This window comes from Erinaceus europaeus, chromosome 4 (genome assembly GCF_950295315.1).
Source record: "Erinaceus europaeus chromosome 4, mEriEur2.1, whole genome shotgun sequence".
NCBI classification, from domain to species: domain Eukaryota; kingdom Metazoa; phylum Chordata; class Mammalia; order Eulipotyphla; family Erinaceidae; genus Erinaceus; species Erinaceus europaeus.
In genome coordinates, this window is record NC_080165.1 from 36,983,494 (window position 1) to 37,008,563 (window position 25,070).

At 38.7% G+C, this 25,070-nt stretch overlaps 2 protein-coding genes across 4 annotated transcripts; both read right to left on the minus strand.

Annotated features, from left to right (window-relative positions):
* Nucleotides 1-3,790: 3,790 nt before the first annotated feature.
* Nucleotides 3,791-14,168, minus strand: LOC103123931 (E3 ubiquitin-protein ligase TRIM38-like). Of its 3 annotated transcripts, none has more exons than XM_060189259.1 (6): nucleotides 14,012-14,168; nucleotides 11,208-11,629; nucleotides 9,894-9,989; nucleotides 7,160-7,390; nucleotides 5,489-5,511; nucleotides 3,791-5,393 (listed from the first exon to the last, which is right to left on the minus strand). In XM_060189259.1, the coding sequence occupies exons 2-6, from the start codon at nucleotides 11,613-11,615 to the stop codon at nucleotides 5,273-5,275; spliced, it is 879 nt and encodes a 292-aa protein (XP_060045242.1). In that variant the 5' UTR covers nucleotides 11,616-11,629; nucleotides 14,012-14,168; the 3' UTR covers nucleotides 3,791-5,272. The 3 variants fall into 3 exon arrangements, with proteins under 3 accessions (XP_060045242.1, XP_007534665.1, XP_060045243.1); XM_007534603.3 differs by having other exon boundaries at nucleotides 14,016-14,166; XM_060189260.1 differs by having other exon boundaries at nucleotides 14,087-14,119.
* Nucleotides 14,169-20,056: 5,888 nt separating this feature from the next.
* On the minus strand, nucleotides 20,057-20,708 carry LOC103123930 (small ubiquitin-related modifier 1-like). The gene has a single exon (XM_060189261.1). It carries the CDS (start codon nucleotides 20,554-20,556, stop codon nucleotides 20,257-20,259), a length of 300 nt encoding a protein of 99 aa, XP_060045244.1. The 5' UTR covers nucleotides 20,557-20,708; the 3' UTR covers nucleotides 20,057-20,256.
* Between the last annotated feature and the right edge of the window lie 4,362 nt (nucleotides 20,709-25,070).

The following is a 25,070-nucleotide window of genomic DNA, read 5'->3' on the forward strand; positions in this document are numbered from 1 at the left end:
TTCTTGACCTCATGGATCTGTTTTTCTTTCTTTTTTTTTTTTTTTACATTTTTATATTTATTCCCTTTTGTTGCCCTTATTTATGTTGTAGTTATTATTACTGTTGTTATTGATGTCATTGTTGTTGGATAGGACAGAGAAATGGAGAGAGGAGGGGAAGACAGAGGGGGAGAGAAAGACACCTGCAGACCTGCTTCACTGCTTGTGAAGTGAGTCCCCTGCAGGTGGGGAGCCAGGCTTGAAAGGGATCCTTACTCAGGTCCTTGTGCTTTGGCCACAAAGCACAAGTAGGGCGCTTAACCCTGCTGCCCTACTGCCCAACCCCTTCAAGTTTCCGTTAGTGAGCAAAAATCAAACCACCATCCACTGCAAGGAAGCAAAAGATGTTTATTCACGAATTCGAATCCGGCCGAGTGGTGACTGACAGCAGTCTACCAGTTCAACCCTGAACAAGGCTCAAACCACACAATTTATAGGAATTCAGACTACACTCAGCGAGGGGGAACACATCACCTTATCAACCTACATCCAATAACAGGCTATAGAGAACACAAAACCCAATCATTTCAAACTTAACAAAAGCATGATCCATTCAAAGCAAAGCGCGGGCTGGTTTCAAACATTTCAAAATCACACAACCAATAGAATCTAGCCAGGTAGGGTCACCACATCCCCTCCGCCATCAGCTGCCCCTTCCTAGAAAATCATTTCCTAGTGCAAAGGCCCTGATAAGCTCTGCCTGTTTACAGGGTCTTGGTAAACAGCCAGTGGTTTACTGATTCTTGGTAAACAACCGGTGGCTTACTGATTAGGTCCTGTTCTTCAAGGGGGAAAGGGCAAGGAATTTTCCATCTCACACTACAAGCAACTTATACTAAAAGGAACTTAAAAACTTCTATAAAAAGGGAACTTCAAGGCTACTGCCTTTTACAGTTTCGACACTGGATCTGTTTTTTCAATTTGACTTCATTGCTCTGCAGTTTTCTTAGTCTTACCTTTCTTTCTTTCTTTCTTTTTTTTTTTTTTAACTTTTATTTATAAAAAGGAAACACTGACAAAAACCATAGGATGAGAGGGGCACAACTCCACACAGTTTCCACCACCAGAACTCCGTATCCAATCCCATCTCCTGATAGCTTTCCTATTCTTTATCCCTCTGGGAATATGGACCCAGGGTCATTATGGGGTGCAGAAGGTACAAGGTCTGGCTTCTGTAATTGCTTCCCCACTGAACATGGGCGTTGGCAGGTTGATCCATACTCCCAGCCTCTCTCTCTCTCTTTCTAGTAGGGCAGGGCTCTGGGGAAGTGAGGCTCCAGGACACATTGGTGGGTTCATCTGCCTAAGGAAGTCCGGTTGGCATCATGGTAGCATCTGGAACCTGATGACTGAAAAAAAGAGTTAACATATAAAGCCAAACAAATTGTTTACTAATCATGAACCTAAAGGCTAGAATAGTGCAGATGAAGGTTTGGGGGGTCTCCATTTTGTAGGTAGTTAGTAGGCCTATTTTAGTTATATTCTAAAGGGCCCATGACTATACTAGTTTTTGTTTGTTTGTTTTTGTTTTTTGAGCCTTACATCTGATATACAGGTGGATCCAAGTTATTGTCTGAGAAGATGATGTCATGGCTGGGAAAAGGACCAGAAAGCTGGATCAGAGAAGAGAGTAACTCTAAAATATTGGGAAGGTATATAAATATTGTTGACTGTAAACCCCATCGATTTGATGTGATCTGGGGCCCATATTCAGCTTAGGAGCCTATGTGACCTCTGCATCCCTGTAGATCTGAGCTCAAATTCTGTGGTGATGAGTAGTAACGTTCCAAGCTATCCCAATTTCAGGCCCTATCTTCTTCAGGTGGAAGATAGAGTATGTTGTCCAGCCTCCCTTCAGAAGATTGTTGATCCACGTTTAAGGCAAGGTCCTATGGGGGCCCACGTTTAAGGCAAGGTCCTATGGGGGTCTAATATTTCTCCTCTGATTCTTGCATACTGGATTTTTTGTTTCTGAAGCTCTAGCTTCTCCTAAAAGCAAAAAAAAAAAAAAGTCCTTAAAAAGTAGAAACAAAAAAAAAAATGCTTGTGCTAAGGAGATAGCATAATGATTATGCAAAAAGAGCTTCATGCCTGAAGCACCAGTGACTCCAGGTTCAATCCATATGCCAGAGCTGGTAAAAAAAAAAAACTAAAAAACCAAACAATCCTCATCCATAGATAAGTCAATAAATAAAATAGCATATGGAGATGCAGCAGAACACTTAATTTTAAAAGGAAGATCTGATACCAGCTACAACAGTAATAACCTTTTGTGACATTATACTAGATGAAGTAAGCTAAACACAAAAGAACTCATATTAATCATCCTATTTATCATTGTATACACTCAAATCCATAGAGATAAGAAAAATAATAAAATAAAATAATAAAATAAAAACTAAGAATTGGAGGAAAAATCAATGAAGTGTTACTGAGTGATGATGAGTGCAGAGATTTCATTTGGACTGATGACAAAGTTTAACATCTGCTCACAAAGGATGAGGGCAAAGGGCGGAAGTAAACCTTGATAGGATGAAATGATTCCAATTGCGAGATATGACTACAAACTGATGTATTTACATCAACACCTGTAAAGGAACAAGTCTCTGAGGCCAGGTGGTTGTGCACTTGGAGATCTCACATGTTACCATACACTACAATCCCAGTTTAAGCCCCCAGCAAGGATGGGAGCTTCACCAACAATGAAGCAGTGCTACAGGTGTTTTTCTTTTTCCCTGTCCTTCTACCCTTTCCCTCTCAACTTCCCAAGAAAGGAAGGGGGTCGGGGGAGAAGGAGAGATATATGGAGAGAAAGAGAACAGAAAAAGGAAAAAAATAAATAAAAGGCCATCAGAAGTGGTGGATTCATCTATCCATCTATCCATTAACTATGCATCATTTCATGAGGATGAGGCCAGCAGATGCTGTTCTCTGATGCTGTTCTTTGGTTTCCAAATTCAGTTTCAGTATATTATTTCCTCCTTTGCAAGAAAGTTCATGTAAGCAGAGGGCTCAGAGTTATCATCAACCTTAGATCATGCACTTTACTCACCCTAGGGTCATATCAAGAAGCTCAGTCCTTTGGGAGCATAAATTCAAAAAAGGACATTTTTTTTAAAAGGAAACATTGACAAAACCATAGGATGAGGGGTATAACTCCACACAATTCCCACCACCAGAACTCCATATCCCATCCCCTCCCTTGATTGCTTTCCTATTCTTTAACCCTCTGGGAGTGTGGGATGCAGAAGGTGGAAGGTCTGGCTTCTGTAATTGCTTCCCCACTGAACATGTGTGTTGAAACAACTCCCAGCCTGTTTCTCTCTTTCCCCAGTGGGGTAGGGGTCTGGGGTCATCTGTCCAGGAAAGTCTGTTTGGCATCATACTAACATCTGAAACCTGGTGGCTGAAAAGAGAGTTAACATAAAGCCAAACAAGTTGTTGACTAATCATGGATCTAAAGGCTGGAGTAGTGCAGATGAAGAGTTGGGGGGGGGGTTCCTCCATTTTATAGATAGGTAGTAGGCATATTTTAGTTATATTCCAAAGGGCCTGTGGCTATACTAGTTTTTTTTTTTTTTTCCCAGCCTGAAATCTGATATGCAGGTGGATCAAAGTTATTGATGTCATGGCTGGGAAAAGGACCAGAAAGCTGGGTCAGGAAGAGAGTAGCTCCCAAACATGGAAAAGATGTATAAATACTGTTGACTGTAAAGACAACATCTTTATAAGAAATAAACTCATAATCACATTCTTTCATGAGTACTTTAATCTGTTTCTGGCTTGATTTCATTCACAATAACAGGGGAAAAAAATAACATAAAATTTCTTAACAAACCTTCAATTCACTGATTCCAAGGAGATGGAACTTCATTCTAGGGTTAGAGTTCCCCTGATATTGAGATGAGACCTCAGTTAAGGGCAGTCCCATGTGTCTTACCATTTACCCCCCTTTAGCAGTAGTTCACAAGTGGTACAAGTGCCACCCCACTGCAGGGACTTCAAGAAGAGAGATCCAAGTGGAATGGGACTGGACAGATCTGGAAACCTCATCTAGAGGGGAGATGCTTTTTGTGGAGTATGTGTGAAGTCTGCCTTGTGACAAATTTGGCATATCTTGTTTGCTTTTTAGTTGACACAGATTAATGATCTAGAAACCTTATCATTTAAAATATGCATAGTTAATATGATCATTCTTAATGAGGTTATGGTATTATATGCATGTTTACACAATTATATAAATATGTAAAGTCAAACTATGAATAAGAATGTAAAGCATCAATTTGTAAAGAAAAATACACAATTTACTATAAATATATCATTATTTCATATATATATATGCATAAATAGTGAAGTCTCCAGTAATACAATACAAAAACTACAGAATTACAATGCAAAGTTGTGACCACAATCACTACAAAACATTTTAAAGTTCTTCTTTATATAAGTCATAAGTAGCTCTGGTGGACAAATTGAAGATATTAAATATCTGAGTAGCCCAGCAAGACTAGTACAGTAGACATTACAAGCCTAGCAGTATCTAAGGTATAGATGGAATGTGTACTGAATAAGGCGAAATCAGAAAGCAAGTCTATATACATTTTAATATCTAGCTAAAAGATTATCCTCTGAGGTAACACAATTGAGTTAATGAACATACAAAATTTCAACCTCACTAGCAAAGTTGGAGAGACACAAATTTAACTCCCAACTAGGTACACTGTCAAATCTACCATTCTGCCAAAATGTTAGGTAAAGAAACAGATATGTGGAACAGTGGAATCTCTACTATGGTTGATTGGGTGTAAATCAGTACAATTTCAAGATTTACTGAATATGTAGCAAAACTAAAATCTATTTTTCTAAATGGCAGCATTTTTAGTTTAAGGTATATCTCTTCAGGAATCCAATTACAGGACATAAGAAAGCATGTGGACATTTATACAAATATTTTGTGTATTAACAACAAATAAAAACCCACTACACATTTCCTCAGTGCTTGAATCAAAAACATATTATTATTATTATTATTATTTTGCCACATTGCAGAGTCATTTAAGAGAGTGAATCTAGAGAGAGATTGGCTGAGTTATCACTCCTTGATTTGTGCAATTGTTAACAACATTCACTTCACCTCTCTGTGTCACAGTTTCCTCACTTGTAAGATGTTAATATTTCCTTTAGAGATAACTGATATAAAACAGGATAATTCACGTGAAGCTCTTCTAATCTGTCATGAAGTGTTTGAACTATGTGAATTATTTTTCACATCAAAGTAAAGTTCAGAAACATTGCACATAGTATGGACCTCCAAAGAGACAATCTCTGGTGCTTTCAGCTGCACAGTCAAACTCCTAGAATAAGCAAAAGTCAGAGATGCTTTAATGAAACATTCCATTCACGTTCTATATACCTACAGCCTTCCCTCTTGCATTCATATAACACTTACCTTTTCAAAGTATCATTCATATCCTGCAGAAAAATACAGACAAAATGGTGATACAGGAACAATATATTTCATGAGGCATGACACATGAGACATAGAACTATTTCATATATAGATTAGTTTTTCCTGACATATAGATTCGGGGAGCCTGGCAGGGGTACACCTGGCTACACACTACATTGCAAAGACCTGGGTTCAAGCTCCTGGCCCCCACCTGCAGGGGCAAAGCTTCACAAATGATGAAACAGGGCTGCAAGTGTCTGTCTCCTTCCTCTCTATCTCCCACTCCCCTCTCAATTTCTCTCTGTTTCTATCCAGTAAATAAAGATAATTTAAAAAAAATTAAAAGAGAGAGAGATCCTGGAGACTCAGGCAAGTAAGACTTTTGCATAACCCATGTACTAGCTCCCTCTCCCCAAGAACTATCCTCTAGTACTCTATATAGAGAGAACTATATAGAGGTTCCGTTCAAAGAAGTAGCCTTAGATATTGATGGAAGCTCAGGTAGAATTAGTGCCATCCCATTCACCATGGCTGCATTCTTACAAACTTCTGAGCCTGTTATATTTCTTGTTGAGACTTGTGGGGAGCTGTGGAGTCTACAATCACACCAGCGTGCAATCTGCATGCGGGTGGGGGGTGGCGAAGAGCCAGGAGTGTGCTCATGCTCTCTCCTGCAAGACTTTCTTTCAGTTACCTAATTTCCATCAGAGTGACCTGATAGATCACTTATCATTGAGGTCCTCAGTGATGAATACAGACTGGTGCAGAGCCCCTGAGGATATGCCACTAAGGTCGTGGCCACAGGTAACATAGCAATAGAACAGTCTTGCCAACTTCTCAACCTTCTAAAGTAAAGTTTGGTTCCAATGCATGAAGTAGAAAAAATGACTTCAGGAATGAAGCCTTAGTTAAGCTGAAAGTAGGTCTCATAAGTTATTGGAATGAGAACTCTGAAATCAAAGCCAAGAAAATACTATCATTCATTTTGGCTACCCTGCTTCATCACCCACCAGTCATCTGGAGGAGTCTTTCAAGAGATAGTTTGGCAGTTAGAATTTTTGTTCTTGTGGGACAGTACAAACAAATGATACCAAAAGTTATCCCCTAGTTCAATTTGGGTAATAAATCTACTATGCCCACTCAGAAAAATTATATGGTTCGTATTTATGTAAATACATCCTCTATGCTAATGGAAACCACCCTATAGAAGTAGACACTTATATACATTTGAATGAGGCGGGCAGATCCTACCAATTTCCTCCTCCTCCTTTTGTTTTTATTTTATTTTATAATAATAATAGTTATTATTATTTTTTGCCACCAGAGTTAGTACTGGGGCTTGGTGCCAACACTACAATCCTCTACTCCCGGTAGCCATTTACCCTCCCCCCTTTTTTTCTCCTTTCTATTTTGGTTTGATAGGACAGAAAGAAATTGAAAGTGGAGGGAAAGCTAGAGAGGGAGACAAATAAAGAGAGAGAGACCTGCTTGTGAAACATCTCCCTGCAAGTGGGGAGCAGGGGGCTTGAACCCAGGTCCTTGCATATGGTAATGTGTGTGCCTAATCAGGTGTACCACAGTCTAGCCCCCATCCCTTCCCCATTCTTCACAATTCTTTTACTAGCTCAGGAGGAGACAGCGCCTTTCTTTCTTCCTTGTACAAAGCCTCACCTGAAGCAATTTCTGAGCTGAACCCTCACACTTCTTCTCTAGTTCCAGGATGTGGTTCCGGAGTTCACAGCTTTGTTTTTCTAGATTGGCTTCACCCTCCTGTAGTTTCCTCAGAATCTCCTCTTTCTCTTCCTGAAGTTTGCATAGATAATATGTCTCCTCCTTATGCAGGAAGTTATGGAGATTCTCAAAGTCAGAATGAATTTTTCGTCTCTGAAGCTCTATGTTCTCCTAAAAGCAAGAAAGCATGCTCAAAGAGTAGAAGCAAGGTAAATGTTCATCCATGGTTGAACCAGTAAACAAAATTTGGCATATAGACACAAATACTTTTTAGTCTTAAAAAGAAGAGAGGCAAGGAAAAAGCACCCATTCAAAGATATCTATGTACACCTATATTCATAGCTGCACAAATTTTAATAGCTAAAACTCTGAAACAATTCAGATACCCAACAACAGATGAGTGGCTAAGAAAGTTGTGGTATGCACACACAGTAGAATACTACTCATCTGCTAAAAATGATCAAGTCATATCATTTGTCTTATCTTGAATGGAGCTGGAAGGCATTATGTTAAATGAGATCCGGCAGGAAACATATGCACAGGAGATGGTCTCATTTATAGGTAGAACTTAGAGACTGGGACAGAAAGAGAAAACACAAAGAGAAACGGACTGAGTGGGATGTACTGCACCAAAGATAAAAGACTCCGGAGAAGGAAGAGTTGGGAGGGCCTTGGCATCTTGATATAGGATGGTGGAAAATATCCTAAGTTGGAGGTGAGAATATTCTCAAACTACCACAGGGAGATGAGAAGCTGCACCCATGTGTCAAAAACTGTACTGTAAACCATTTACCCCCCCCCCCCAATAAATAAAATGAGAGAGAGAGAGAGAGAGAGAAACTCTGTCTGGCAAAGTAACTCTTGAGGAGCATGCTGCCTCACTATGTGTGAAATCCAGGATCAAGTCCAGTCTCCAGCGCACTGAAGGATGTTGCAGTCTTTTACACTCATTCTATCTGTATCCTCTGTCACTATCTAAGAAAGAGATAGAGAGAGAGAGAGAGAGAAAATTAAAACTATAAAAAAGAAAAGGAAGAAGCTCTTAGTTCTTATATATGCTATATTAGAGAATTTTGTTGACATTGTGCTAAATAAAGCTAGGTACAAAAAGATAAATACTGCTTTATTTAACTTATATTCTGTATGCACTTGAATTCAGTAATAAAGTACAATAATATGAATTCCAGATATTGGAGGGAGGAATCAATGAGGAATTATTTTACAGACATAAAATTTCAGGAGTGATTACAGTACTGCAGGTGGAGTGGCTGTATAATAGTGTGAAAGTATTTAATGCCATTTGAAGAAGGACTGCAGTATCCATAAATACTCATTAATTCAGTGTTTCAATGACTGTGATGTGGAAGATTGCCCTTTTTTTAACAGGACAGAGAGAAATTGAGAGGAAAGGGGAAGACAGAGAGGGAGAGAGGTAGACACCTACAGACCTGCTTTTCCTTTCATGAAGCATACTCCACCCCCTGCAGGCAGGGAGTGGGGGCTCAAACCTGGGTCCTTGTGCACAGTAATATGTGTGTTGAACCAAGTGCACTGCCACCTGGCCCTCAAAGATTGTCCTTTATTTTGAGAGGAAGTAGAACTTTTATGAGAAAAGGGCTGTTTTAACTCTTACACTGACAGTGTCCCTATATGTTAGTTAGCATCAAAGTCCTCCCCACTTTTAAAGTGCCCAAAAATGACAGGAGTATCTTTGAGAGTTCAAGGAAGAATTTGGAAGAGAAAGCTGAAAGACACATTATGACTGACTGGTCTGTGGGATTTGACTTCATACTGGTGTATTATATCAATATTTTCATGAAGAAATGTATGTCCCATTGTCAGAAGATTTGTCAGTCATAGAAAATAATTTTAGAGGGAGTCGGGCGGTGGCACAGTGGGTTAAGCGCACATGGCGCAAAGCGCAGGGACCGGCGAAGGATCCCGGTTCGAGCCCCCGGCTCCCCACCTGCAGGGGAGTCACTTCACAGGCGGTGAAGCAGGTCTGCAGGTGTCTATCTTTCTCTCCCCTCTCTCTGTGTCTTCCCCTCCTCTCTCCATTTCTCTCTGTCCTATCCAACAACAAAAGCAACGTCAACAATGGCAATAATAACCGCAACGAGGCTGCAACAACTAGGGCAAAAAAAAAAAAAAAATTTAGAGACCTATAGAGTGAAGCTGCAAATGTGTATATGTTCATGTAGCACTTCTGATTCTCCTTATCAGTCTTATTGGTTGGAGTAATATGAATATTACTGGAAATGATCCTATTTCCTTCAGCTTTACAATAGTCTCATGAACCTGGAAGTTTGAGTGTTGGGCTCTGTATTATGGTTAACATACCTGAACATACCAGAATGACTGGTTGAGACTTAAAGCTAAAGGTATTTAAAATTTGAATATTGGTCAAAGATAATTTTTGGCAAAGAGGTTCATCAGTTCTACTTCTCCTAACTGAGATATTGAAGATCCTAATCAAATACTATTAAAACAGTAGTCATTTCTGTTTGGCTTCAGAAATGATTGTTTCTGAAGATGGAGACAACTAGTGCCATAAACACAATCTATTTTGTGTGGCTAAGTGATAATATACCATCATTGTGCTTTTACTAATCATCACCTAGGTCTAAGCTCTGAAATGAAAAACAGTTTCAGTTGAAGTAACTCAAATATTTACCTTCCATTCAATTATTTGCTCTCTTGTGAACAATTTCAGACTATCACATAGGGCTTCACGGTCCTTCAGGTACACCAGAGCTTTTTGGAGCTTTTCCTGTAGGAAAACTTGTTTTAATGAAATCTATTGTACTTGGCTTAACAATAGGCACTAAAGAGGAAACTCAGCCCCCTAAGGCAATTAGAACAATATTAAATTCTGTTGACTCCTTACAAATGGCAAACAGCATGCTGAGGGATATATATGTGGTACCATATTTTAACCTAAGATGTCTTACTCCTAAGATTACAACCAACAATTTAAATTACTCTCCTTTTTGCTTTTATTGTTGCTGTTGTTATTGATGTCGTCATTGTTGGATAGGACAGAGAGAAATGGAGAGAGGAGGGGAAGACAGAGAGAGGGGAGAGAAAGACACCTGGAGACCTGCTTCAACACCTGTGAAGCGATTCCCCTGCAGGTGGGGAACCGGGGGCTCGAACAGGGATCCTTAGCCTGTCCTTGCGCTTCGTGCCACCTGCGCTTAACCCGCTGCGCCACCGCCCGACTCCCTAAATTACTCTCCTTATTGATCAGTAGGAAAATAATTTCAATGAGACCATCCCCATTACAGTTGTTATACAATAACATTTCAGGAAAAGCTGCCATGTTCTTCTAAAATTTTTTTTTCTTTTATTATCTTTATTTCTTTATTGGGTAGAGACAGTCAGAAATCAAGAGAGGAGGGAGGGATACAGTGGGTGAAAGATGGAGAGACACCTGCAGCACTACTTCACCACTTGTGAAGCTTTCCCCCTGCAGGTAGGCACTGGGGACTTGAACCCGGGTCCTTGCGCATTGTAACATGTATGCTCAACCAGATGCGCCACCATCCTGTGGCCCCTAGTGATGATCAATAATGATGCCTACCCACCTCCAACCAAGGAACTCCTGAAGTCTTTTTTTATTCATTTGCTTGCCCTACTAGACTTAAGGTGATGGCGTGTTTTTCAAATACAGGAATTTAATGCTACCACAATATCTTCCACATTATTGTTTGCCAAACTCTAATATATATGCCACATGAAGCAATGGGATAGGTATATTTGGCACAATGCTTTCTAGAAAAGAAGAAATTCATCCTAACAAGGGTAGACAGAGGTAAGAGTCCAACAATCCCATTGAAGTTCAGGATGCACTGACATGACTAGATTCCGCGTAGAAACACCAGAATTTAAGACTCCACTGAAGAAAGATACATTAAGGATGATAGTTTCAGTAAGAAATGTGAGAGAGAAGTTATTATTCCTAAGGAACTCTGACCTACACACTCACCTTGTAGCCTTCACGTACATCTTCAACTAGAGTTATGACATGTCCCTTGTGCTGTGTTGCCCTTTCACAGCGCCAGCAGATGAACTGGTGATCATCTTCACAGAACAGCTGGAGCTGCTCTCCATGTTCTTCACACAACTTCTCATGGTCCATCTCCTTGATGGCTTCAATGAGATTTTCCAGTTGTTTATTTGGACGGAGACTCTCACGTCTAAAAATAACCTTACACAAAGGACAGTGGCTTCCCCCTCCAAACATAACAGGGATTTTGTTCTCAAGGATTTTCATTAAACACAAGCGACAAAAACTGTGTCCACAGTCAATGTTCATTGGTTCAGTCATCAGCTGTAGGCAGATAGAGCAGGTGGCTTCTTCCCTCATCTTCTTAGAAGCTGTGGCTGAGGCCATGATTTTTTTTTTTCCTGCAAAGTTCCAATGTCAGATATTGAGGCAGAGATATATCTAACAGAATTTTCTACATTGATGATAATACACTTCACATGAACTTAGGTGCTACCACACATCTTGAAGTCCTTTCTCTGTAGAAAATATATGAATTAGAAATGAGAAGACTCATGCCTGAGGCTCCAAAGTCCCAGGTTCAATCCCCCACACCACCATAAGCCAGAGCTGAACAGTACTTTGGTAAAAAAAAAAAAAAAAAAAAAATTGAAGACATAACGTGCATATGTGCTGTGAAAAGTGCAGGTTGTTGTAACTCTGATGAACAAATCAAAGTTCAAAATTCAGTGTCTTAATTTCACCAACCACATTTCAATTACGTAGTACTAGCATGTGACTTGATAGTTAAATGATATCTCAGATACTGAAATTCTGTCATAGTAGTAGTTTTCTTGGGCCAAGTGCCAGGAGAAAAGGGCAGGGGTAGGGGGGCAGGGGGAGAGTTGAAAGGAGATAGAGTTGGATAACACAAGATTCCTTTAAAAATATGTGAGAGGACGGGGGAGATAACAAAATGTTTATGCATAGAGACTCTTAAGCCTGACCCTTCGAAGTCTCAGGTTCAATCCCCTGCACCACCATAAGCCAGAGCTGAGTAGTGCTTTGGTAAAAATAAAGAAAACCAAGTGAAAGATAATTAAACTTTTTCCATTTCACTGTACAGAAAGCATAATTAGTACCTGAATTGTTTCTTTGTAACTATGGTGCTATTTATGCCACTATTATGTCTATAGAGTATTCTCTTGAGAAAACCACATTTGACCCTATTCAAATACCTGCTCTCAGTTCTCTAGCCACAGCCCTATCCATAAGAAATAATAATAATAATAATAATGATAATAATAATAATAACCCTGATCCAACTTTCTAGTCCTATTCTCAACTCTAACACTATCTCCCCATCTGCTTGTTAGCTGTTGGGCTTAGGCAAAACTAGTAAAATCATGGGCCCTCTTGAAATATAACTCAGATAGACTTCCTAGCTTTTTCCAAAAGGGAGATCCCGAATTTCATCTGCTATAGTCTTACCTTTAGGCTTCTAATTATTAAATAATTTGTTCTGCTTTATATCTTAAAGCTTTTTCAGCCACCAAGTTGCAGATGTTACCATGATGCCAACCTGACTTCCCTGGGCAGATGACCTCACCAATGTGCCCTGGAAACCCATCTCTCCAGAGCCCTCCCCCACCAGGGAAACATAGAAAGAGGTTGGGGGCATGGATGGACCTGTCAATGCCCATGTCCTGTGGAGAAGCAATTACAGAAGCCAGCCCTTCCACTTTCTGTACTCCATAATGATCTTTGACCCATACTCCCAGAGGGATAAAGAATAGGAAAGCTTCCAATGGAAAGAATGAGATATGGAAGTCTGGTGGTGGGAATTGTGGGGAATTGTAACCCCTCTTATCCTATGGTCTTGTTGATCATTATTAAATCAAAAAATATTTGTAAATAAAATCTCAGTGGTGATATTATTAACACAACAAACAAAAGAAACAGTTTTTCTTTTCTGTCACTTCCCTGACCCAAGGGAAAGAAATTTAGAAAGAATTGGAACAGAAAAAGTTGGTGTTGGGGTGGGAGTTACTGGAGATTGAGGGAGATGACCCCTTTTCCTCCTGATCATGGTTGGTTTTCTTGAATTTCAAGGTGACTAGAACCAAGGGAATGTGCAGAACCCAGAAGGTGAGGGAGTCTGGAGGCAGATGGAGGAAGGTCCCATCCTTTGTGGGATCCTGCTTTCTACTGAATCCCTAGTGTTCACCATTGAGGACCTGACAATCAGAGGCAGAGAAAAGGAAGAGTCTTCTCTTAACCACTGCTACAGTTGTTTCAAGAAGCAGGTCCTGTCTCCCATTTCCCACTGTGGAAATTTTTAAGAAGGGGGAGGAGGTCAGGGAAATTTAAGGAGTGACTTCCTTTGAACTCACATTGCCTGGAAATAACAATAGGAATTCATTTAAGATTTCTGTAAAGGACAGTCATCTGTTAAGTATCTGAAAAAGTCTCTTGGATTCATAAAGAATTTATTTTGGGGACTTCTATAGTTAGTTCAAGAGTCTTGCAAGGCTCATCTATGCTGTGCTTCTCCCCCTTCCTTCCGGAGGAGTCTGTATAGGGCCTTTACTCGCCTCACATCCCGTGCTGTGACTTGGAATCTGATGAAAAAGAAAGTAGTCAGGATGAAAACCAGGGAGCACTGACCTGACCAATTTCAGAATTTGCGAGGCTCCCCTCACTGCTGCCCACAATCATTACACACGTATAAACAAGCACAGAAACACGCAGGAGCTCACACATTTTCCCAAATACGACCCCCGCCCCCCAACAAACTCACACACTCACCCGTCTTCACTTCCCATGCAACAGTAGTTTTCCACCGAGGAAATCTTCACCTGGACTTTCCCACTACTCACTACATAGCTGCCTCTTCCTCGGCCTGCACAAAAACGACGTACACTCTGCAGGAGTTAAGGTGGAAAGTGAAACTACTGTTAGGGCGGGACTGCATGATTTGGGGAGTGAACTTAAGAAGTGGCTTATTGGTTGTTACTCAGCTTGTCCTGAAAGGAAGGAAATGTAACTGGAATAATACCGTTCTTTTACAAAATGAAAGAGGGATAAGTGAATTCTAATGTTAGAAATCATTCCTCAGAAACTAACTTGTGATCTTTCTACTTTTGTAATTAAATCCCTTGGGAAATCGGTGATTTTTTTTTTTTTCTGGTCCATATTTCTTTTGTTCTTCTAGATCCTTGTAGCGTGCAAAGATTCTAGAAAGCCAAAGGGTAATACAGACACACTTGTTAAAGGTAGGAAGCTATGGCACAGACCAGTAGGTTAAAAAGTAAACGCGGTGGGGGGGGGGGTGTGAGGGTAGGGGGCGCTGGCATGGTACGCATTTATGCAAAGGCCAAGGCTCCAAGCTCCCCACCTGCCTGAAGGAGGGAAGCAGGTTTGTAAGTGTCTCTCTTTCTTCCTATCTCTCCATTCTCCTCTCAATTCTCTCTGTCCTATCCAATAAAATTGAAAAAGAGAAAGAAAGAATGAATGAAAGAAAGAAAAAGAAAGGAAGAAAAAAAGAGAGTGAGAGAGAGAGAGAGAGAGGGAAAGAGAGAGAAAGAAAGAAAAAGAGAGAGAAAGGCCAGCGGGAGCAGTGGCCCTGATGACAAAAAAAAAAAAAAAAAGCTGGGGGAACACTGATCCACTATTGTAGTGATGAGCATGACAAAGGAAATTTAGAAAAAAAATTCTTAGAATCTATTGCAGACAGTTGTTAACTAATCTCTTTTGACAAGACTATCTCATTAAAGTCTTCTCTGATATGAGCTGAGACTGAAAGGACAACTTTCCTTGACTGGCTTTAATAACAATTGGTAATACATATACAAACAGTAATCAAATAACTGCTGTACGATAGGTCCTACAATACTGATATCATCCTCCCAATTAAATAAAAATATTTATTTTAAATTTCAGTAAATTGAATAAAAATTACTAGAAGGATTCAAAAACAAATGTGGTCAGACTGAAAAGAAAAGATAAATGAATTCAAAGATAGGTTAGTTGAGATTATCAGTCTGAGGAATAGAATAAAGAGAAATAAAGTGTTTCAGAGTCATGTGGCACACTATTAAATCTACTACTATATGAATAATGAGAGGAGAAAAGTGAGAACATTATGTAATATACTCCTAAGTAACCAATGGGTTATAGGAGCAATCAGAAAGGAAATTAGAGACCAGAGGAGACAGCATAAGATTATGCAAAATATTTTCATGCCTGAGGCTCCAAGGCCTTGGGTTCAATCCCCAGCACCAGTAGAAGTGAGAGGTGAGTAGTGTTCTGGTCTGTCAGTATCTTAGTCTATGTATCTCTCATTCAATAAAATAAAGTAAATAAGATATTGAAAATAAGCACAGGTAATTAGAAAACACTTTTGAAGTGTGTGACAGTTAAAATATAATATATAACAACTTGTGAGAACAAGCTAAAACAGTGCTTAGAAGGAATTCATAAATGTAAATGCTTACATTAATACAAATTGAAAGAATTCAAGTTAACTTCAGCCTTAAGAAATTATGGGGTGAAAAAAACCACACTAAAACTACAGAAGACGACAATGAGTAATTTTTTTTTTTTTGATTGATTTAGATAGAGACAGAGAGGCAGCAAGGCAGAGAGGTGGTAAAAGAGACCACAGCACCAAATCATCATTCATTGCGGTGGATGTTGGACTCAAACCAGCACATGCACATGACAAATTTAGGAGCATATTATTTTTAGTCAATAATAATAATAGTAATTATTATTAATAATATTATAATTAGTAATAGTTATTATTATTATTATCATTATTATTATTATTTTACCAGAGCACTGAAGAGATCCAGTTTCTGGTCGTGCTGAGATTTGAGCCTGGGACCTTTGGTACCTTAAGTATGAAAATCTTTTTTTTTTTATTTCTTTATTGGGGGATTAATGGCTTACAATCAACAGTAATATACAGTAGTTTGTACATGTGTAACATTTCTCAGTTTTCCACATTTCCATTCAACCGCCACTAGGTCCTCTTCTGCCATCATGTTCCAGGATCTGAACCCTCCCCTCTACCCTAGAGTCTTTTACTTTAGTGCAACAAACCAACTCTAGTCCAAGTTCTGCTCTGTATTTTCCTTTCTGTTCATATTCTTCCAAATGTCTAGGGAAGAATTAATAATAATCTTTCACAAATACTTTAAAGATAGAGAAATCTTTCTGACTTCTTCAAAACCAATATAGGTCTGACATAAAAACCACACAAAGAAATCATAAGAAAAGAACACTAAAGGGCAATATCGTTTTTTTTTAATTATAGGCACTGAATTTCTAAATAAAATGTTACAAAATGCAATCCACAGATACAGAAAAAGGCTTATTTATCATGACCATTTGTCTCAGGAATGCCAAACAGGCTCAGCATCTACATGGGTGGATTTTATAGTACATGGAACATATCTTGTTATAAAATGTAATAGGAAAATATCCACTATGAAAATAAACTGGAAAATATGACCATAATGAAGAAACATAAATGTTTGAAGGAAAGGGTACTTAGATAATTATTCTCCCTTATTAAACATTTATTTATTTATTTATTTACTTTTTTGAGGAAACATTTATTGCAGTATCATTGTCACAGAGGAAGGCATTTAGGCAGTTATTATGACAAAATTCCATATATTCAAAATTTAGTTCTAAAAGTTTTTACAAGGTACAAATTAAACAGTTAGTGGTAGAAATTATGGCACATGATATAGAAAGGTCAGTGGGTGAGGTTGGTGACAGATTACACATTTTAAATGAATTAGTAAGCTAGAAAGCACTTAAGTGGAAACCATATACAACAAAGTGCAGAGAGAAAAGAATAAAACCAAAAACCGATGAACAATGCAGCACTGAACTATAGGAATTGTTGAAATGTGGAGCTCACTGTAGAATAGCTGTAAGTTCTCTGATTTTTAATTTTATAAAAAAAATTTATTTGGCCAGACAGAGAGAAATTGAGAGGAAAGGGGGAGATACTGAAAGAGAGGGAAAGGAGACTTGCAGCAGCACTAATGCATTGCTATTAATACCTCCCAGCTGCAGGTGGCAACCAGGAACTTGAACCTGGATCTTTATGCATGATAGTATATGCACTTAACTGGGTGTGCCACCACTTGGCCCCAGTTCCCTAATGTTTATGTAATAGAGGGAAAACTAAGAGTATCAAAAAGAATACATCAATTTTTTTAAAGAAAATACACCAATGATGGGATAAAGTGTGTGTGTGGTGGGGGGTAGGGAGGTTGGGGGTGAGGAGGGGTGTTCAGGTCCTGGTACAAGATGATGGAAATAGACCAAAGCTGGGGATGATTGTTTTTTGTGGACACCTATCATGGTGAGGTGGGAAATTGTATTCATGTGCCAACAACTGTACTATAAACCATTAATCTCAAGATAAAAATAAAGGAAAATAGAATATTAATCTAGAACATGTTAATTACTTAAAGAATATTCAATACCGTAGACCAATAATCATTTGTACAATTTAAATAATATAAGGCAGAATATTAGAGACTGTATGATAATTTTAGTCTTTGTGTAATTGATCGATATATATTCTAACTTTTGAAATAAAATAAACTAAGAACTTTAACTTTCAAGATAAAAAAAAAATGAAGCTTGGTAACAAACAGAAAGAGCCTGAAACTCTATTATTTTCATTTTAACTTCCAGATGAAAATACAGCCTAACCAACTTCCTCTCTCTCTCTCTCTCAGCTTTGTGAGATTCTAACTAGAGAATCTAGTTGAATTTCAGAACCATAAAACTTGTGAGAGACTATGTTTTAAGATACTTAACTTTTTTGCAACAATAGATAATTCAAACACTAAATAATTTCAGGTTATGTTTGATTTTAGGTAAATGAGTTATGGAAAAATGTTTAGTTTTTAGAGCTTGTTTTAATTTTAAAATTGTGTATAAGTGGTAATGGAAGCATAGCAAATACTAATTAAGAGATCTAAGGAAGCAGGAAGCTCAGGATTTATAATTGGTAAAATTTTGCTTTCATTTCATTTCTAATATTTACTGTGCTAGGTCAAGGCCCTAAATCTATTTAGAATACAGTCTTTAATCTTCACCACTTCCTTCCACTTATCTGTAGTTGGATGAAGTTTAACCAATAAGCATTATGTTCTCAACACTGTTCTATATACTTTACACAGGTTGAATCATTTCATTTTCATGATATCCCATTAAAGTAGGTAGTTTTAATATTTTAATTTCTCAGATGGGGAAGCTGAAGAAGGGCTTTGCCTTGAGAAATGAAACTTATAAATTGGAGAGCAGGAGAGTCTGCACAGGTCAATCACTGTGGAAATACTGGATAAACTAACTAGGGAGCATTTGGGAGCTCCACTGAAAATAACTAATCTACTTAGGCTATGAACCTGTGAAAGGGCTGAGGACCTGGTTACCATTTGTTATCTAAGCATGTAGCATTTGGGGAAATTCTAGATTTCATGTACCTTGATGGTTCTTTAATATTTTCTTTATATCAAAGTAAAGTTCAGAAGCATTGCACACAGTATGAATCTCCAGTAAAATGACTCCTGGTAGGTGTAACATCACAGATGAGCTCCTAGGATAAAGCAAAGACCAGATATTTCTTCAGTGATTCATTTCTACATAGCCAAAACTTTACTACCTGCTTTCTTATAGTATTTACTTGCTCAGGGTGTCCTTCAATTCTTACAGAGAAACAAAAATAAATAGTAAGAGTGAGAATAGCAATATGCCATCATGTTTAGCACATAGAGTTCTTCTCTATATACACTCCTTCCCCCGAGGTAAAAGTGACACCAGCAGTAAATAGTGACAGATATCCAGTATTTCCTAACCCAGTCTTTTGCAATATTCTTCAAAATAGCAATTACAGAAGTCAGACCTTTCGCCTTCTGCATCCCACAATGACCTTGGGTCCATATTCCCAGAGGGATAAAGAATAGAAAAGCTATAAGGGGAGGGGATGGGATACGGAGATCTGGTGGTATGAATTGTGTGGAGTTGTACCCTCTTATCCTATGGTTTTGTTAATGTCTCCATAAAATAAAATAAAATAAAATAAAATAAAATAAAATAAAATAAATAGCAAGTTTGTTGTCTTCCTTGCTGAGGCCTGTTGGGGGAGCTGTTGTGTCTAAAAGCACATCTATGAGCTGGGTAAAAGAGAGGGCCAAAAAGGTGTTTCATCTCATGTCCATACTAGAGATTGCATGACACAAAATTTTTTTTAAAGATGTTTACGAATATTTTGTTTATTTTAATGAAGCTTGTACAGACACTGTCCATTTACAACCCATATCCCAGGCCAAAAAGTACAAATAAAGCCAAAACGAGCAGTGTTCTGTTGTACACACTTCCGAGTGGTCTGTTGTACACACTTCTGCATGAGTAACTGTGACTGCTAATGAAGATTAAAGCTTCTCTGGGATCTTCTCACAAGATTTCCCTTTATTCTGAAAATGCTTTCTCTTCAGTGAAGCCATCCCTGGAGTTAGTACTCTCACATCTGTCATTTCATATCCAACCTGATAATTCTGCTTCTTTTGGTCCAGACCCTTAGATTCTAAAAGTAGCTTCAAGTTAAGGGAAAGTCATTTTCCACAGTTCAGTTCTCTGAAAAACTTCCATCTCCAACTGAAAGTCATAGTATAGGAGTGAAGCAATCACACACTAGGACTTCAGGGCCAATTGGAAAGTCATTGTGAACACTTGGATTGGTCGATCTTATTTATCACAAGCCTGAAAATGCATTCCTAGAAAAGGTGGCCTCTCTGTGCACACGTTCATTTTTAAAAAAGAAGAGGGCAATATAAAGGGACTGAGGTTTGATCACCAAAAGTCAGCACAATGAAAACAAATGGGCTTAGAATTCAAATTATCAGGTGTTTTAAAGAGGAGGGTTGCCAGTTCTCAATTATTTTGAACACCACATTACAAAAGAACTATTTTCAAAAATAAAAAAGGATTGAGGGAGAAGAAAAGATAATAAAAATATCTAAGCCACTGAATGCCCCCCCATTTGTTCCTGATAAACTTCAATCACATCTTCTTCCTCAATTCCTAGTTCTTTTGGAGTGTGATTATCAGCAATTCTCTGACCTTCAAAGAGAAACGTGAGTGAATTCATCGGAACTCCCTGTCTTTGACAGTATGATTCTTTGAGCTTCTTGAGCTGCATAGTCATTCTCACTTTAATCTCACTGCTATCCTGCCCAATTACTTTGAGTTTAATATATTCTCCTTCCTTCTTATCCCCCAAGTCCTCAGTTGAAGGTTTTGCCTCTTGAACAGACATGGCGACGGGCGGCTTCACACCCAGTCTCCGCACAGTAGCAGCCTCGGGTAGGTAGAACCTAGCTCTTGGGTTTACTCTTTCTTACCAGTGAACTTCTGAGTTTGCTGACTCAATCCAAGTAGCCACCTTACTGTCAGGCCTTGGTTACTGAGGGGCCAGCTGCTTTGAGAGAGCTGCCACTAATTCAGTTTTAGTGACAATCAGTCCTAGGCCTGCCTGCCCACCCATATTTTTGATGCCTATTATTTAGCCATTATTAATTTCAGAGTCGTTTGGTCAGAACTGAAGCCTGTTTTAGCACAGAACAAAATTTTTTTTTGTCATCAATCTATTTTATGGCCTGAGGCTGGATCACAAAAGTGATGGCAGCAGGCATTTCATGGTGGTGAAGTGTCACCTCTAGTCCTATTATGGGAACTAAAATAAGCAGCTTCATCTTAATGTACTGAATCTTTTGTTACGTTGAATAAGAGTTCTAGGAAGAATGGCTTTGTAAGCAAATCAGGAAAAAAAGTTACCATTCATTTTTACTGCCCCACTTATCATCTGCCAGTCATCTGGAAGAGTCTTTGAAGAGACAGTTTGACAGAATTCTTTGCATATGGGACAGAAGCAAAGAAATAGTAGCAAAAATTTCCATTTGGCCATGGAATCCAACATATCTACTCACAAAGGGCATGTTTTCTGATTCACATTAAAAAAAATAACTAGTATAGTCATGGGCTCTTTGGAATATAACTAAAACACAACTACTAACTATCTACAAAATGGGAGACTCCCCCCCCACTCTGATTAGTCAACAATTTGTTTGGATCTATATGTTAACTCTTTTTTCAGCCACCAAGTATCAGGTTCCAGATGCTACCATGATGCCAACCGGACTTCCATGGGCAGATGACCCCACTAATATGTCCTGGAGTCCCGCTTCCCCAGAGCCCTGCCCCACTAGGGAAAGAAAGAAACAGGCTGGGAGTGCCAACATCCATGTTCAACGGGGAAACAATTACAGAGGCCAGACCTTCCACCTTCTGCACCCCATAATGACCCTGGGTCCATATTCCCAGAGGGATAAAGAATAGGAAAGCTATTAGAGGAGGGGATGGGATACGGAGATCTGGTGGTGGGAATTGTGTGGAGTTGTACTCCTCTTATCCTATGTTTTTTGTCCGTGTTTCCTTTTTATAAATAAAAGTTAAAAAAAAAGAGTTGGGGGAGTCGGGTGGTAGCGCAGCAGGTTAAGCGCACATGGCGCAAAGCGCAGGACCAGAGTAAAGATCCTGGGTCGAGCCCCCAGCTCCCCATCTGCATGGGAATCATAAGCAGTGAAGCAGGTCTGCAGGTGTCTATCTTTCTCTTCCCCTCTCTGTCTTCCCCTCCTCTCTCCGTTTCTTTCTGTCCTATTCAACAATGATGACAACAATATTAACTACAACAATAAAAAAGGGCAACAAAAGGGGATAAACAAATAAAATATTTTTAAAATTAAAAAAAAAGAGTTGAACTCTTAAAGCATGAAGTCCTGAGTTTCATTCCCAGTACACATGCACCAGAGTAATGCCTGTTTCTTTCTCTCTCTCCTCCTATCTCATTAATAAATAAATAAATAGAATCTTAAAAAAACACTCTATAGAGTAGTGAATACTATCTTGCAGATATAGACGTGTATCTAAAGAAAGTATTACTTTAGGTCCCCCACTCCACTAACACACCACTCTTGAGTGAGGCAGATATATCTTGCCAGTCTTCTTATGTTTCCTTACCATCTCCTCTTAATAGCTCAGGAAAAGACATTCCCTTTCTGTTCTCTAAGTACACAGCCTTACTTGCATTAATTTCTGATGTGAGTTTGACATTTCTCCTCTAACTCCAGAATGTGACTCTTGAGTTCATGGCTCTGTTTTTCCAGACTGGATTTCCTGTAGTCTCCATAGAATCTATTCTTCCTCTGTCTCCAGTCTCCAAAGATAAGACTTTTCCTCCTTATCTAGGAACCTATGGAGATTCTTAAAGTCAGACTGGATTTCATTTCTCCTGATATCTTTAATTTAGAAAAATGAAAGTTTTGTGTAGGAGACTAAAAATGTCTAACTCCTATATTGATGAAGTTTCTCTGTAAGTTAGTTAACCTCGCCACTGCCCAAAGTCCCTGACATGATGAACTTAATAGCATCCTTCAAGAGATGCTACTTTCAGAGCAGAGGTTGAAAGAGGTTCTGAAACAGGGCAAAAAGATTCACTGAATTATGAAATTTAACTTCAACCTAATTAAAGCAACTTTATCACTACAGATATATGCCTCTCTGATCCTAAGAAGGCTGATTAGCCATGAAGAGACCCATAGTCTATAGTTGTAGGTCTTTATATGCTTGAAACTACCCTAATTATCCTCATCTACCTCATGAGCTTGATTAATATTAATTTTCATGTTCTTAGTGCTTAGAGTATCTGTACTCTGAACAAGGAAGACTAAGTTCCAGATCCTGATTTATGGTAAATGTGCCAAGGTGATAAAGTTGATGCTTCAAACCAAAAGTAATTTGGGATATTTAAAATTTGAAACCCAGGGGGATGAGTAGTGGTGCACCTGGTTGAGCACACATGTTACCATGTACAAGGACTCAGGTTCGAGCCCCTGATCCCCACCTGTAGGGAGAAAGCTTTGCAAGTGGTGAAGCAATGCTACAGATGTCTATTTCTCTCTCCTTCTCTATCTCCCCTTACCCGTTCGATTTCTGGCTGTCTCTATCCAATAAATAAAGATAATAAAAATAGAAAATAAATTATTTAAAAAAATTGAAACCCAGTCAAGGATGGTTCTAGGGAAAGCAATACCATCTATACTTCTCTCAAATGAAACACAGAACCCTTGTCAACTACTAATGACTGAAAAAGTTGGATCTAACTTATTATGAGTTTAGACAGCTAGAGGCACAAAAAAAAGATAAATCTGGGTGTCACTGATGTGGTTTAGTCTAGTAAGAATAAACCATCATCCTGTTTGGCTCAATCATCACCTGTGCCTATGTTCTAGAATGGAAAAGAAGTTTAAGATAGATAAATTCATATTCTTAACTTCCATTTGGTTATCTGTGTTTTGGTAAATATTTTCTGACTTGAAATCCTAGAGGGTGTAGCTTAATCCCTGGCACTACTTCTCTCTCTGTCTCTCTCTCTCTCTTTCCCCCTCCCTCATTTCTTTTTCTGCCTCATAAATAAATAAATATTTAAAATATGAAGATGTGGGTTTATATACATTATATTCCAGGGCAGAAGTTCATCATAGCAAGAGAAGACAGGGACCAGTCCTTTAAGATCAAGATGCATTCTCAGGACTTCAACTTAGGAGAAATCATTATAAACTACTTCTCAAGAGAATGACACGGTAAAATCTGTATATCACAATCATAATCTTGATGGTATGTCAAATGATTAAGATTTCAGGAAAAACATGAGAGTAGGTAATTATGGAGGACTTCTGGTCCACACATTCACCCTATAGCCTTGGCATGCCTCTTCAGTAAGAGCTGTGACATGTCCCTTGTGCTTGTAGTGCCCTTTCACAGATGAGCCAGTGATCATCTTCACAGAACAGGTAGAGCTGCTCTCCATATTCCTCACACAATTGTTCAACTTTTATCTTCTTGATGGTCTCAGTAAAGGTTTTCAGCTGCTTGTTGGACAAGAGACTCTCATCCTCAAATAGAGTCCAACTCAGGGGACAGTGGGAGTTCCTAGCAATTGATTCTCAAGAATGTTCACTATATACAGGTGATAGAAGCTCTATCCACAGTTCACACTCACTGGCTCATCAGTCATCAACTGCAGAAAAATGGAGTAGATGACTTCCACACTCATATTCTTGAAAGTTGTGTCTGAAATCATTGCCTTCCCTAAGAAGCGCCAATATTGGATCTAGAGACTGAGATTAAGGAAACAGCAATGAAATTAACTTTCCCTGGCATACTGTCCATAGCTTTTGAATTCTTCTCTCTGGAGAGAAGAAAAAAATAGATGGTATAGATGTAAGACATATAGTGGGTTTATGGAATACGCTAGTTTAATCAAACATGTCAGCTGAAATTTAGATTAATCAAATAAAAATAAAATTCTCAATGCAATTTCTCAGTCAGACATTTCACATTTCTCTTGTATAGACACAGTAGCTCTATGTGTCTGTGAGTACATAATAGCCCAGATGTAGGGTAGTCTACCAGTGTAAATGGCCTTCTTGGACCAAATGCTGAAAAGAGATAGAGAAGCAAGATAGGAAATTGTAGCAAGAAAGAATAAGGAAACTCAGCATGAGTGGGAATTTTTTTTTAATCACCTTGATAAAGTGATATCAAATATTAAGTAAGTATAAAGAATAACTAGTCCAATTACTTCTTTGTAATTGGTAGTAACATTTAGGAAACTGATGAAAAAGTCCACTGAGTCTATCACACTAGACTCTATTCAGACCTACACCTCCAGTTCTACATCAAAGTACAGTCTCTCTTGCTCTCTTGCTTTCT

Bases quoted from the DNA above. Each gene is read 5' to 3' on its own strand.
- LOC103123931 (XM_060189259.1), bottom strand. From the start codon at position 11,615: ATGGCCTCAGCCACAGCTTCTAAGAAGATGAGGGAAGAAGCCACCTGC. The intron at 9,990-11,207 runs GTGAGTGTGTAG...GTTTTCCTACAG, and splicing joins ATGTACGTGAAGGCTACAAG to GAAAAGCTCCAAAAAGCTCT. The intron at 7,391-9,893 runs GTAAATATTTGA...TCTTGCTTTTAG, and splicing joins AGCAAATAATTGAATGGAAG to GAGAACATAGAGCTTCAGAG.
- LOC103123930 (XM_060189261.1), bottom strand. From the start codon at position 20,556: ATGTCTGTTCAAGAGGCAAAACCTTCAACTGAGGACTTGGGGGATAAG.